This window comes from Nicotiana sylvestris, chromosome 3, assembly GCF_000393655.2.
Source record: "Nicotiana sylvestris chromosome 3, ASM39365v2, whole genome shotgun sequence".
Classification (NCBI taxonomy): Eukaryota; Viridiplantae; Streptophyta; class Magnoliopsida; order Solanales; family Solanaceae; genus Nicotiana; species Nicotiana sylvestris.
Window position 1 is genome coordinate 167,722,984 of NC_091059.1, and position 14,071 is coordinate 167,737,054.

Sequence of the window (14,071 nt, forward strand, 5' to 3'; positions counted from 1 at the left end):
GAGAGATGAAGATCTAAGTACCCAAGTGGTCGAAATTAGTCCTGACGGTCGATTCCCCGAGGAAGAAGTTTGCCAAATTTGGAGTGAGTGTCAACATTTGATGGCGAACACTTGTGTGTCTGATAGGGTTAAAGGGGAAGTTGCCCCAGGGTATCATGTTTGGTTTAGAGGTGACGTGGCATGTGGGAGACCGTCTAAAAGACCTCATCTCGAAGAATTCACCAAGTCATCCCAAGAGCAGTGGGATTGGTTAGCAAAAGAAGAAGGCTATCGAGTTGAGATTGGTAAACTGAAGCAGCAAGTTGAGAGTCTGAAATTCGAGAATAGTGTACAGGTTGCCGCGGATCAAGGTGAAAGGAATAGACTGGCTCGAGAAAATGAAGCACTTAGGGCCCAAATCCGACAATTGAAGTTAACCATCGATAAGCAGCCGAGGAGCCGATCCGATGAGCAATTGATAAAAAGATTGGAAAACGAAGTCAGGGAATGGAGGGATGAATTAGAAAAATCTGAGAATATCATGGCAGAACTTAAAGCACAGTGGGCTACAAGAACAGAGGAGCGTCGTCAGTACTTGACTCAGTTGAAATGGGACCATGAGAAAATTGTTGACAATTTAAAGAGAAAAGTGGTTGCCCTTGAGGGTAAAGCGGTTAGGCAGGCTAGAGATTTTGAAATTGAAAGTGGACATTGTTATGACTTGTTGGCCCAAATGGAGGTAGAAGTGCAGCGGCTGCAAGACCAACACCTGCAGGACTCTCGAGCTTTAAAGACGTGTAGCGATCAGATAAGACGATTGCTCATAGAAAAGAAGCAAACAAAAGACAGGATTAGAGCCATTGCTCATGCCATTTTCAGGAGATGCCGGGTTTGTGAAGACATGACCTATACTACTTTTGTCTCAACAATGATGATATATGTGAAACGAACCATGAATGAGTTAGAGCAGCTTGAAAGGGATTTGGATCCTAGGCCTGCGGCGAGGCCGAACGACGCCCCGCGGACACCTAAGTTTGAAGCACTAGAGTATGCATAGTCAGTGTCTGTAATTTTCTACCATTTTGAGTCAGTCTTTCGTATGTCCGTTATCTTTCCAGGTCAAGTACGTCTGCAGTCTTAGAGTCTGTATTTGCTTTTAATTTGCGTCTGTTAGTTTCATTCCGAAAAGTGTTGAGTTTGTAATAGTTTGTTTTAGTAATGAAAATTGAAAATTTCAAAAATTTCCACCCTGTATTGTTGCATTTATTTTCATGAACTACGCTTGGTCTGATTCGTGCGAGGTCATGATACGTAGGCAATCTCTATAGGATTCGACCGTAATCATAAGAAAAAAAGAAGAAAACCCAAAGAAAGAAAGAAAGAAAGAAAAGAGCGGAAAAACAAAAGAGAAATGAGCAGGAACACAAAAGAGAAAGAAACAAAAGAAAGAGAAGAGCACAAGAGAGGGATGAGGTGAGGAAATTTGAAAGAAGGGGCGAAGTGCCGGGATGACGCATGCAATCGGGCAAATGCATAATAGAAATGATTAACTGTATAAGTGCATTCATGCCAACGTGCGGTTGTTAAATCTGTTAAAACTTAATCGCTAACAAAGTGGTTGTCTAAATGTGTGAGTCCAGGCAGGTGGTTAGTTGATTGGCGATTCTGGCAACTTACCCGTACAACACCCGGTCGAAAGATAAAGTAAAAATGGCAGGGCAGGATTCGGAAATCAGCATCGTAGACCCTTCAAATGAAGTTGAGGTAACAGATGTGGGTGCTATGAAAGAAGAGATGAGGAAATTAAAAGCACAAACGACTGAAATGCATCGGGCATGGTCTCAGGGACATCAGACACCACTATATCCCGCTAATCCATCTTACATCCCACCCCTAGCTCAAGCTCAGGAGCCTACCACTCCCCACGCATCTTCAGCCTTCCCCTATCACACCCAGGGTTATGGTACCACTTCATACGCTCCCCCAGCTCCACCCCCTAAACAGAACCCTCCACCACCCATGGTTCCCGTCTTTGTGGAACCTCCCCCAGCCCCATTACATAGATCGTCCAGTGAGCCGCTATTACAAGCTCAAGACACCCAATATTACCCTTCCGAACCCACTTTCAAAGCGCCCGAGCCATATACCTATTCTCCCCATTTTGAAATCCCGGGAGAGGTTGAGAAGCTGGTTAAGAATACAGAACAGGAGGAAGTGATTCGTAAAGTCAAAATCCTGGAGCAATCCTTCAGGAACATACATGGTTTAGGTAACCAAGTCAGCGTCGCATACAAAGATTTGTGCCCTTTCCCTGATGTTCAGTTGCCTGCGGGGTTTAAAATGCCAAAGTTTAACTTGTATGAGGGGCGCGGTGACCCAGTAGCCCATCTGCGTGGCTTTTGTAGCAAAATGAGAGGCACTGGGGGAAAGGATGAATTGTTGATAGCATATTTTGGTCAAAGCCTGAGCGGGTCCGCGCTGGAATGGTACACGAGACAGGACCCCGGCCGATGGTATACATGGGATGATTTGGCACAAGCACTCATTAGCCATTTTCAATATAACCTTGAGATAGTCCCCGACCGTTTGTCATTGTTGAAACTAGAAAAGAAGCCTGGGGAAAGTTTTAGAGAGTTTGGTTTCCGCTGGAGGGAACAAGCTGCAAGGGTTGATCCTCCAATGAGGGAGAGTGAGATGGTAGATTACTTCTTGCAAACATTGGAACCTACCTATTTTGGTCATCTAGTGACATCTGTCGGAAAGTCATTTAATGAAGTGGTAAAGATGGGAGCCATGATTGAAGAAGGATTGAAATCTAACAAGATCTTGAGCTACTCGGCATTGAAAGCAACCATCCAGGCCATCCAAAGCGGTACTGGTGGTGTGCTCGGAAAGAAGAAGAAGGAAGAAGTTGCTACGGTTGAAGCTAGTGCTTGGTCCAGGCCCAATAACCCTCCACTCTACTACAACCAACCCAGACCCCACCACCCAAACTACTAATATACCCCATATGGCCCACCGCAACACTACTATCCACCACCAGAACCACACTTTTCTATCCACCACGCCCAGACCTACACTCAGCCCCCGATGCACTCGCAATGGCGTGCACTGAATCACCAAAACACACATCCACCCCCACAAAACACCTATCCACCTCCCAGGGCAAACAGACCAGGAACTAGCTTCCGCCCAAACCAAGCTTTTAGAAGTGAGAAGTCCCCAAACAGAAAAACATTTACTCCGCTGGGAGAATCTTACACTGCTCTCTTCCATAGATTGAAACAGTTGGGAATGTTGACCCCGATTGAATCCAAAGCACCAAACCCCCTTCCCAGAAACCTGGACCATTCTGTTAGCTGCGAGTATTGCTCAGGGATGCCGGGGCATGATACTGAAAAATGTTGGAAGTTGAAAAACACGATACAAGAGCTCATTGATAATCGCTGTATTGAAGTACAGGCTCCAGAGGCCCCAAACATCAATCAAAATCCGTTACCAGCGCATTATGATGCCAATATGATCGAACTGATACATAAGGGGACAGAGCCTAAAAAACCTTCGCAGGTGGTGATGGTGATTCGTTCTACGGAAGCCAAAGAAAAGACAGTGAGTGCAAGGCCAGTGGTTAAGTTAAAAGCAATAAAAGACAATCCAGTGTTGGTAATGGGAAAAGGACTGTTTGTGGCTGCAAAAAAGCCAGAGCCAGTCAAGTTAGTGGTACCAGGGTCATCATCTGCATCTGTGGTGGTTGTGAAAGGGGCCTACGTAGAACCAGTTGTCATAAAACCAGTAGTCCAGTTACCCATGGTTGATAGCAAAGCCGTACCGTGGAAATATGACAAGGTAGTGGTGACATACAAAGGAAAGGAAATTGAGGAAGAGAGTTGTGAAGCACAAGGACTAACTCGGCCGGGACGTTGTTTTGCTCCCGAAGAGTTGAGAAAGGCTAAGGGCGCTAAAGACAATCCAGTGCCAGTTAAAAAGGCTGTGACGGAAGAAGAGGCAGAAGAGTTTCTGAAAAAGATGAAAGTGCAAGATTATTCCATTGTTGAACAACTGAGAAAAACACCGGCCCAAATCTCGTTGTTGTCGTTGTTGATTCATTCTGACGAGCATTGCCGAGCTTTGATGAAGATATTAAATGAGGCTCATGTGCTCGACAAAATTTCAGTGAACCATATGGAGACAATTGACAACAAGATCTTTGAAGTGAACAGGGTAGCATTTTCTGATGATGAATTGCCTATGGAAGGCACAGAACACAATAAAGCTCTCTATTTGATGGTCAAGTGTGAAGGTTCAAGGGTTACTCGGGCATTGATCGATAACGGGTCGAGTGCTAATATTTGCACGCTGTCCACATTGAACAAGTTGAAGATCGATGATGATAGAATCCGAAAAAATAGCATTTGTGTTCGAGGGTTCGACGGAGGGGGAACAAACACATAGGGGACATTGTACTCGAATTGACTATTGGTCCAGTCGAGTTCACTATGGAATTTTAGGTGTTGGATGCTACAGTATCCTACAATCTTTTGTTGGGTTGACCATGGATCCACGCGGCCAAAGCCGTGCCTTCCACGCTGCACCAAATGGTCAAGTTCGAGTGGGACAAACAAGAAATTGTGTTATATGGGGAAGATCCCACATGCGCCATGAATGATGCCATTGTGCCCTTTATAGAAACTGAATATGATAAGGGACCATGGGTTTATCAGGTCTTCGACACGGTCCCGGTGAGCAGAGTGCCCGAGGGTGAAAGCATTCCATGTCCTAGGGTGGCCGTTGCGACCGTCATGGTAGTATCAAAAATGCTGAGTAACGGGTTCGTGCCGGGGAAAGGTCTGGGGGCTGAACTTCAGGGCATTATTCAACCTGTTTCCCTGCCCAAAAATCTGGACACCTTCGGATTGGGGTTCAAACCAACAGCGGCAGATGTTATAAAGGCCCGTAAATTGAAAAAGAAAGCTTGGGTTCTTCCCAAACCAATTCCACGTTTGTCCAGGTCCTTCGTCAAGCCGGGTAGCAAGAAACAGTCATTGGCAAAGGTGTCAGGTTCACTGATTGGGTCAGAGGGGAATTTGGATAAGGCGTTCGAGAGAGTATTTGCTGAAGTGAACATGGTTGAGGCCGGGGAAGGGTCAAGCGGAGCAGATATACAGTACATTGGACCACATGCTAACATCAACAGTTGGGAAGCTACTCCTCTTCCAATTCGCAGGGAGTCGTGGTAGTGGGTTTTGTTTTCCTTTTGACACCTGGATTATTCCAGGGTTTGTAATCTAGTTGCTATGTTCCGTCCGTTTGGATGAGTTAAAACCTGGTTATCTTTACATTCAATAAAATGCAATTTTCTTCTTTCCTAATTTTGTTTCCATTTTTCTTTTCTTTTGTACAGTTCTTTTTATGCTGATATCAATGATATGACATGCATGGGGAATCTTCGGCCCAGTTTTAAAAGCCAATCTAGCTCGGAAGTAATAATACAAGAAATCGAGTGTGATGATGGGGTGGATTGTAACAACGATGAAGTTTATGAGGAAATTAGTAAAGAATTAAGTCATTTTGAAGAAAAACCCAAACCTAACCTAAATGACACAGAAGCAGTCAATCTAGGGGACCAAGACAATGTGCGGGAAACTAAAGTAAGTGTTCATCTGGAGCCACAACTCAAGGAGGAGATAATTAAAGTATTGCATGAGTACAAAGATGTTTTCGCATGGTCATATGATGATATTCCAAGTCTAAGCACCGATTTGGTGGTTCATAAATTACCCACCGATCCGGCACTCCTCCCTGTCAAGCAGAAGCTAAGAAAGTTCAAAACGGACATAAGTGTGAAGATCAAAGAAGAGATTACCAAGCAGTTTGAGGCAAAGGTCATTCAGGTTACACGGTACCCCACTTGGTTAGCTAATGTCGTGCCTGTGCTGAAGAAAGATGAAAAGACCAGGGTGTGCGTCGATTATCGAGATCTTAACAAGGCAAGTCCAAAAGATAATTTTCCACTACCCAACATCCATATACTGATTGACAATTGTGTCAAACATGATATTGGCTCTTTTGTGGATTGTTACGCGGGTTATCATCAGATTCTAATGGACGAGAAAGATGCAGAAAAGACGGCATTCATCACGCCGTGGGGAACATATTGTTATCGGGTCATGCAGTTTGGTTTGAAAAACGCTGGGGCAACTTATATGAAGGCCATGACAACCATATTCCATGATATGATACATAAGGAAATCGAGGTGTACGTGGATGATGTGATCGTGAAGTCTAGACAGCAATCCGACCATGTCAGAGATTTGAGAAAGTTCTTTCAAAGGCTTCGCAGGTACAATCTTAAGCTCAATCCTGCAAAATGTACTTTCGGGGTGCCATCTGGGAAGTTGTTGGGGTTTATAGTCAGCCGGCAGGGTATTGAATTAGACCCGTCGAAGATCAAAGCTATTCAGGAATTGCCACCTCCAAGAAACAAAACTGAGGTGATGAGTTTGTTGGGAAGATTGAACTATATCAGTAGGTTCATTGCTCAGCTCACGGCAACTTGTGAGCCAATTTTCAAATTGTTAAAGAAAGACGCCGCAGTCAAATGGACTGATGAATGTCAAGAGGCTTTTGATAAAATAAAGGGGTATTTGTCGAACCCACTCGTGTTGGTCCCGCCAATCTGACAGTTTTGGTTAATTCATTAGGTTGTGTACTGGGGCAGCACGATGTTACGGGCAGAAAGGAGCAGGCTATCTACTATCTCAGCAAGAAATTCACATCTTACGAGGTTAAGTATACTCATCTGGAAAGGACATGTTGCGCCTTAACTTGGGTGGCACAGAAGTTGAAACATTATTTGTCATCTTACACTACTTATCTTATATCTTGCCTGGACCCGTTGAAGTATATTTTTCAGAAACTCATTCCCACAGGGAGGCTTGCAAAGTGGCAGATCTTGCTTACAGAGTTCGACATTATCTATGTGACACGGACTGCAATGAAAGCACAGGCACTAGCCGATCATTTGGCTGAGAACCCCGTCGATGAAGATTACGAACCTTTGAAAACTTATTTCCCTGATGAAGAGTTGATGCACATTGATGAATTGGAACAAGCTGAGAAGCCATGATGGAAACTTTTCTTTGATGGGGCTGCAAATATGAAAGGCGTGGGAATAGGAGCAGTACTTATTTCTGAAATAGGTCAGCATTACCCTGTTACAGCTCGACTTCGTTTCTATTGTACGAACAACATGGCAGAATATGAGGCGTGTATATTGGGATTGAGATTAGCTGTGGATATGGGTGTACGGGAAGTCTTGGTCATGGGTGACTCGGACCTACTGGTACACCAGATTCAAGGAGAATAGGAAACACGGGATTTGAAGCTTATACCGTATCGGCAGTGTCTGCATGAGCTTTGTCAACATTTCCAGGCCATAGAATTCAGGCACATTCCAAGGATTCATAATGAGGTTGCTGACGCTTTGGCTACTTTGGTGCCGATGTTGCATCATCCAGATAAGGCTTATGTTGATCCGTTGCAAATTCAAGTTCGTGATCAGCATGCTTACTGTAATATAATATAAGAGGAAATTGACGGCGAGCCGTGGTTCCATGATATCAAAGAGTACATTAGGGCGGGAGTATATCTGATACAGGCCACCGGTGATCAGAAAAGAACAATTCGGCGATTGGCAAGCGTGTTTTTCTTTAGTGGAGGAGTGTTGTACAAAAGAACTCCAGACCTCGGGTAGTTGAGATGCATGGATGCAAGATAGGCCACGTCTATCATAACCGAGGTACATTCCGGAGTTTGTGGACCGCATATGAGTGGGTACGTTCTAGCAAAAAAGATTCTCCGAGCAGGTTATTATTGGCTCACGATGGAGCGGGATTGTATCAGTTTTGTGCGTAAGTGTCATCAATGCCAAGTGCATGGAGATTTGATTCATTCTCCACCATCAGAATTACATACGATGTCCGCACCATGGCCTTTTGTTGCGTGGGGCATGGATGTTATTGGGCCAAATGATCCAGCAGCATCAAATGGGCACAGGTTTATTCTGGTAGCTATAGACTATTTTACCAAATGGGTGGAGGCTAAGACGTTCAAGTCTGTGACTAAGAAAGCTGTAGTCGACTTCGTGCATTCAAATATCATCTGTCGGTTTGGGATTCCGAAGGTAATCATCACGGATAATGGGGCTAATCTTAATAGTCATTTGATGAAGGAGACATGTGAGCAGTTTAAGATTACTCATAGGCATTCTACTCCATACCGTCCCAAGGCAAATGGTGCGGTTGAAGCAGCCAATAAGAATATAAAGAAAATACTCCGGAAGATGGTTGAAGGATCTAAACAGTGGCATGAGAAATTACCTTTTGCATTGTTAGGATATCGCACCACCGTTCGTACCTCGGTGGGGGCGACTCCTTTTTAATTGGTGTATGGCACCGAGGCAGTAATACCCGCAGAGGTGGAAATCCCGTCTCTACGAATTGTTGCAGATGCTAAGATCGATGATGATGAATGGGTGAAAAGCCGTCTTGAGCAATTGAGTTTGATTGACGAGAAGAGATTGGCATCAGTGTGCCATGTCCAACTGTACCAACGAAGAATGGAAAGATCATACAACAAGAAAGTGCGTCCAAGGAAATTCGAAGTCGGACAGTTAGTACTGAGGCGGATTTTGCCTCATTGGGCTGAAGCAAAAGGAAAGTTTGCCCCAAACTGGCAGGGAACATTTGTGGTAACCAGAGTGTTGTCTAACGGAGCATTGTATTTGACATATGTGGAAGGAAAATGTATAGAAATGACCATCAATTCCGATGCGGTCAAGAGATATTATGTATGATTTCTTTAGTTCTGAATGTATCTGTTTGTATTTGGCATATCTTAAAAGATTGAAATGATGAAGGCGTTTTGTCCTGCTATCCAATCACTATTATCCCTTGTTATCCCCTTTGAGCCTTACTTATTTTTCATACCCCTCTTTCGGAATCAACGGCACTATCAGGGAACACAGGTGCCAAACATAAAAGAAAGAAGAGAAAAACAAAGGAAAAGGAAAAAAAAAGGAGAAAAGAAAAAGAAAAAAAGGAAGAAGAAGAAAAGAAAAGAAAGAAAATCAAAAGAAAAGAAAGAAGAGAAAAACAAAAGAAAAGAAAAAGAAAAAAAAGGAAAAAGAAAAGAAAGAGGAAGAGAAGAAAAAAGAAAAAAAAACACAACAACAAAAGTTAATTATGATACAGTGAACTACGTTTGACTTGATCCCGAAAGGGTACGTAGGCAGCCTTACTCCGAGGTTCAGTCATACCAAAATAGAAATCCAAAAATCCCCAAGCAAAAAACTGGGGCAGAAGTTGTGATTGTTGTGAAAGTTGGATTCCGAAAGTTGTAATTTGAACCCATTTGAATTGTTTTGAGCCTTTCATACCTTTCTTTCTAACCCAATCCAAAAGCCTACATTATGGTCCAAAGGAAGACCTTCTGATCAATTTTTAGGAAACGCCAAATCAAGCAGGTAACGGTAATTCGTGGCAGTGGCAACACTCTGGATCAAGCAAGAAGAACAAAAGATAAAAATGAGAGAGTCTTATGAGTGAAAACCCTCACGGGCACCGTAAGGCGACGGGAGCTGAGAGAAAATAAATGAGAGAGTCTTATTGGTGAAAACCCTCGCGGGCACCTTGAGGCGAAAGTGAGTTGAAAAATGGTTAAATGACAATAGGTTTGTGGGTGGAAAAATGTTTCGAAGTATCGTAGGAAAGCAAGGGTAAGATCTGGGTAATTCAAACAATTGATGGAAGTGCTGGGCAACAAAGTATGGCAGTTGAAAGCTGGTTATTTGGACAGATTGGGCCGATCAATCCAAAATACATGTCATAACCATTGGCACCAGCTGTCTCGCTCAGATAAGTTTCTTCTCCTTCTCTTTTTAAAACAGTCATCTGGTTTTGGATTCTTCTTATCCTTAACTCAAGAATCATCGCATTTCATTTTCTTTTGAGGGTTTCATCTAGCTGAGATGTTTCAGTACCAGTTTTGGTCAATGCAAGCATAAAGGACTTCAAAGCTCACTACCAGCTTCCAGAATTGTAAAGCTCAACGTGGTCAGAGCATGTCAAAAACAACTTGATGTCAAGTGGAATACAGGGAATTAACGGAAGTTTCATCGTTGAAATGATTGGGGAATGTCGTGGGAAAGGCAAAAGTTTAAACAAAAGGTCAGAAAAGTGAAATAACAGCATGGGTGTAAAACATTTAGGTCGCCAGATATTGGGAAATTTAAAAGTTGGTCAGAAAGTCAAGCGGTTCAAGGTCAGTGCGTGGAAGACAGTCAACACAAAGCAAGGCAGTGGAATGATTTTTCAGCAAGAATGCCATCAATTAACCACCGTTTTAAACTGACGAAATTTTCTTTGATTGAAACGGGGGCAGAAAGTTAGCCATTGAGGAGGAATTCTCCAAGAAGGAAAAACAAGCAGTAATCAGGTTTGATCGCGAAGTGCGGTTTGATTAAATACAAGATAATCCTGAATAGCATAAGGGAATATAATTTGATTGCAAAGTTTGCATGATTAGAATAAATGCAAGTTGTCAGGACCTCCCTGGATAATAGGACGTAATTCATATACCCGGGTAAGATGCCTTGGTACCGTGAAAAGTAACACCTTGGGTTCATAATTGTTTGGAGCAGTCAGGAGCCCGCCTGGATAACAGAGGAATACATTCAAATTCAGAAATTAGGAGTCCGCCTGGAGAATAGAGACATACCATTCAAATTTTAAGCAACCAGGGGCCCGCTTGAAGAACGAAGGTGATACAATGCAAGTTGTTAGCTTCCCATCAATCTCTTTGTTTATATTTGAAGTCAGGAACCCGCCTGAAGAACAGAGGTACAGAGTTCAAAATTCAGAAATCAGGAGTCCGCCTGGAGAATAGAGACATACAATTTAATTTTAGCAATCAGGAGCCCGCCTGGATAATAGAGGAGCAATTTCAATTTTAAGTTCAGCAGTTAGGAGCCCGCCTGGAGAATGGAGGTGTTAAATATTTTAAGCAGCCGAAGTCAGGAGCCCGCCTGGAGAATGGAGGTGTTAAATATTTTTAAGCAGTCGAAGTCAGGAGCCCGCCTGGATAATAGAGGAGTAGTTTCAATTTTTAAGTAGTCAAAGTCAGGAGCCCGCCTGGATAACAGAGGAATACATTAGAGTTCAAGATTACTCAAGTTCAGCAGTTTGGAGAGAGGGAATAATATCTCAATTAACCAGTTGAAATAGCAACAGGGAATTTTAGCGAGAAAACACAAGACAATGAGGCAACAAGGCAACACAAGACAACAAGGCAACAAGGAAGTACAAGAGCAAGTTTGAAGAATCTAGATAGGACTGTTGTAATTCATAGGTCATAGCTTAGTCTAACTTCTTTTATCTTTACACGGTGTAATAAGGGAAGTCAGCAAGCAGCAGCAACAACAATCGCAGTGAAATCACAGCTCCTGGTAGTCCCAGCTACCGGTCATTCCCGAACTACACTGACCTGATTCCTGTTTAGCCCAGGATATGTAGGCAACCTCTGAAGCAGGATGCGGTCAAACTTTTCAAAATTGCTTCACAAATATTTGAACGGGCAAAAATCGCTCGTATTTGCTCACTTATCTTTGCCCGAAAACCTTTCGTGTTTCCGAGCAAAGAGGGGTAGCTGTGAGCACGTGATTTTTGCCCTATATATGAATAATTCCCAAAAAAATTCCAACAAAATAATTTTTCTTTATTTTTTACAATTTTTGTGCATTTCGGTGTCATTTCCTTGATAATTGTCGCATTTTAGTTTATATAAAATACAAAAATATGCATTTTGCATTTAGGTTTTAGTTTTATATTTTAGTATCAATTAAGGGTTAATTTGTTTAGACAAAACATGAAAAATCACAAAACTAGTTCACTTTTGCATTCTAATGATTTTTATTGTGAATTTGTCATGAAATAGTTTTTAAAATAATTTTAGGAATTAATTAGTCTTTATTTTGAAATAATTAGGGTTTCATGTTAGTTTTACATCTTTATAAAAATTAGAAAAATTATAAAAATTTAAAAGTAAGAAAAAGAAAATAAAAAAGAAAATAAGAGTAGAAAAATTGGTCTTAATAAAAGACCAAAACTTGGGCCAAATCAGTAGAAATTCTCAAGGCCAAACGCGTTTATATCTATGCCAACCAGTCCAGGCCAAATCCCCAACCCGGTCCGGTCCCTAGTAAGTCCAAACGACGTCGTTTCCCCAGCCTTCAATCACGACCGTTGGATCTCATCAATCCAACGATCCGGATCTAACTAGGATGTTTGTATATAATTGTCCGAAACCTCCCCTACCCCATTTGCATCCTCTCCCTCACCCTCACAAACCCTAATCCACCACGCCCCCAAATCCCTCGCCGGCGGTGAACGTCAACTACACCAATGGTTACCCAATTAACACCATCAACTCCCCTCTTCTACCTCTTTCCAGTCATGTATTTGTTTTTCCTCGAATCCGGCCAGAACTCGTCGAATATCGATTTGAAGTTTTCCGGTCAGATCGCAGGTTTATCCAAACCAGCCCAAAATCACACCACATAATCCCCGGTCTTCCCTCAACACTAATCCATGATTATTTTCCTTCAAATATCTGTGAAGCGGCTCGAATTTCAGATCTAAGAATTTCTGGACAAAACCCTAAACCAAAATCTTTATGATTTCGAACCGTAGTATCCTTAACCATGTGTTCTCTTCTAAGAACACATGGTTAGGGATGTTGCGTGTCAAAAATCTGAAAGGATTCGGACGTCAGTGACTGGCCGGAGTTCCTCGTGCTTCTGTGAGTTTTTCCTATTTCTTTTTACTTACATGGTTGAAGTTTTAGTTACAGTCTTGATTTCATTAAGTGTTCTGTTAATTTTACGATTTGTTTTTGTGTATTAGTATAGTTCTGTCAATTTCTGTTAGTTCTGAGTTTGATGTTTGAATGGTCGATTGGGGGCTTATTGGTTAAGAATTAGTTTAATTTCATTTAATGTTGATCATGTAGCTTAAGCTTTGCTTTGATCGATCCTGGTTTCTAGTTTTTCTTAGTTTGATTGAGTTGGTGTAATTGAACAATTGGGATTGGTTAGTTTGATTAGTTAATTTCTGAGTTCTAATTAATCAGTCTTAGTTAGTTTTGGATTAATTTCGGGGATTGGTTATAACTGTTGAGGATGAGGGTAGAATCAGTAACTTTGAGAAGCCTTCAGGGTTAGTTTGGGCATGCAAAAGGGTAATTCTGATAGGAATATTAATAGCAAAGTAATGAAAGGGCAGCATAGGTATTGCACGGGTAGAAGAATACCCTAGGGCCTTCTAGAATAGGATTTTAGTGCACATTTTAGCACAATAGGGTGCTTACTTGAGTAACAAGTTAGAAATAAGAGGACTAAACTGAAAATAGGGGAGGGACTAAAAAGAAAACCCAAAATTTGATTAACCCTCTTGTATCACCTATAAAAGGGCATCAAGTGCCTTAGGGAAGGGGACTTGAATCCTCAGCCCAAAAATCCCCACTAAAATCTCTCCTCCCTGCTTTCAATTCCAGCTAGTATTTCAATTCCAGTATTCAAAAATAAAAACATCAAAAAAAATGAAGAAATCAAAAACAATTTTACAGTTTTATTACTAGTTTTGGATTTCAGTTGGGTTTTAGGTCCAGCAGGATTGCAGAGGTATTTAGGTTTAGCTGTGAGGGCTAGGAGTGCATTTCAAGTGTGTGTTGAATTGATCTGTTGAGTCTGCTTGTATTTCTGGTTTTCAAAAGCAGTTCCTGGCCTGTTCTGTGATGTATATTGTTGAGTTTGTTGCTGTTGCTGTTCAAAGTAGCTGACTCATTTCCTTCTCATATTTTCCTTTATCCAAGTACACAATTGTACCCCTGATGAATGTGAGCTCAAATGAGCAGAAATGAATCATGTGAAGAATAAATTTACATGCAGAATTGAGTTCTGATTTAGCTAATTTTCAGATCTACGTATTCAGTGTTTAATTCATGGATATTGTTTAAGTTTTTGCTTGCCTTTGTGATA

The 14,071-nt window shown here is 42.0% G+C and overlaps 1 protein-coding gene across 1 annotated transcript in view; it reads left to right on the forward strand.

Moving 5' to 3' along the window:
* Positions 1–520: 520 nt before the first annotated feature.
* LOC138888317 (uncharacterized) overlaps positions 521–14,071 on the forward strand; it is a 34,354-nt gene continuing 20,803 nt past the window's right edge. Inside the window, exon 1 of the mRNA XM_070170167.1 lies at positions 521–644. Coding sequence (XP_070026268.1) covers positions 521–644 — 124 coding nt within the window. The remainder of the gene's footprint in view (positions 645–14,071) is intronic.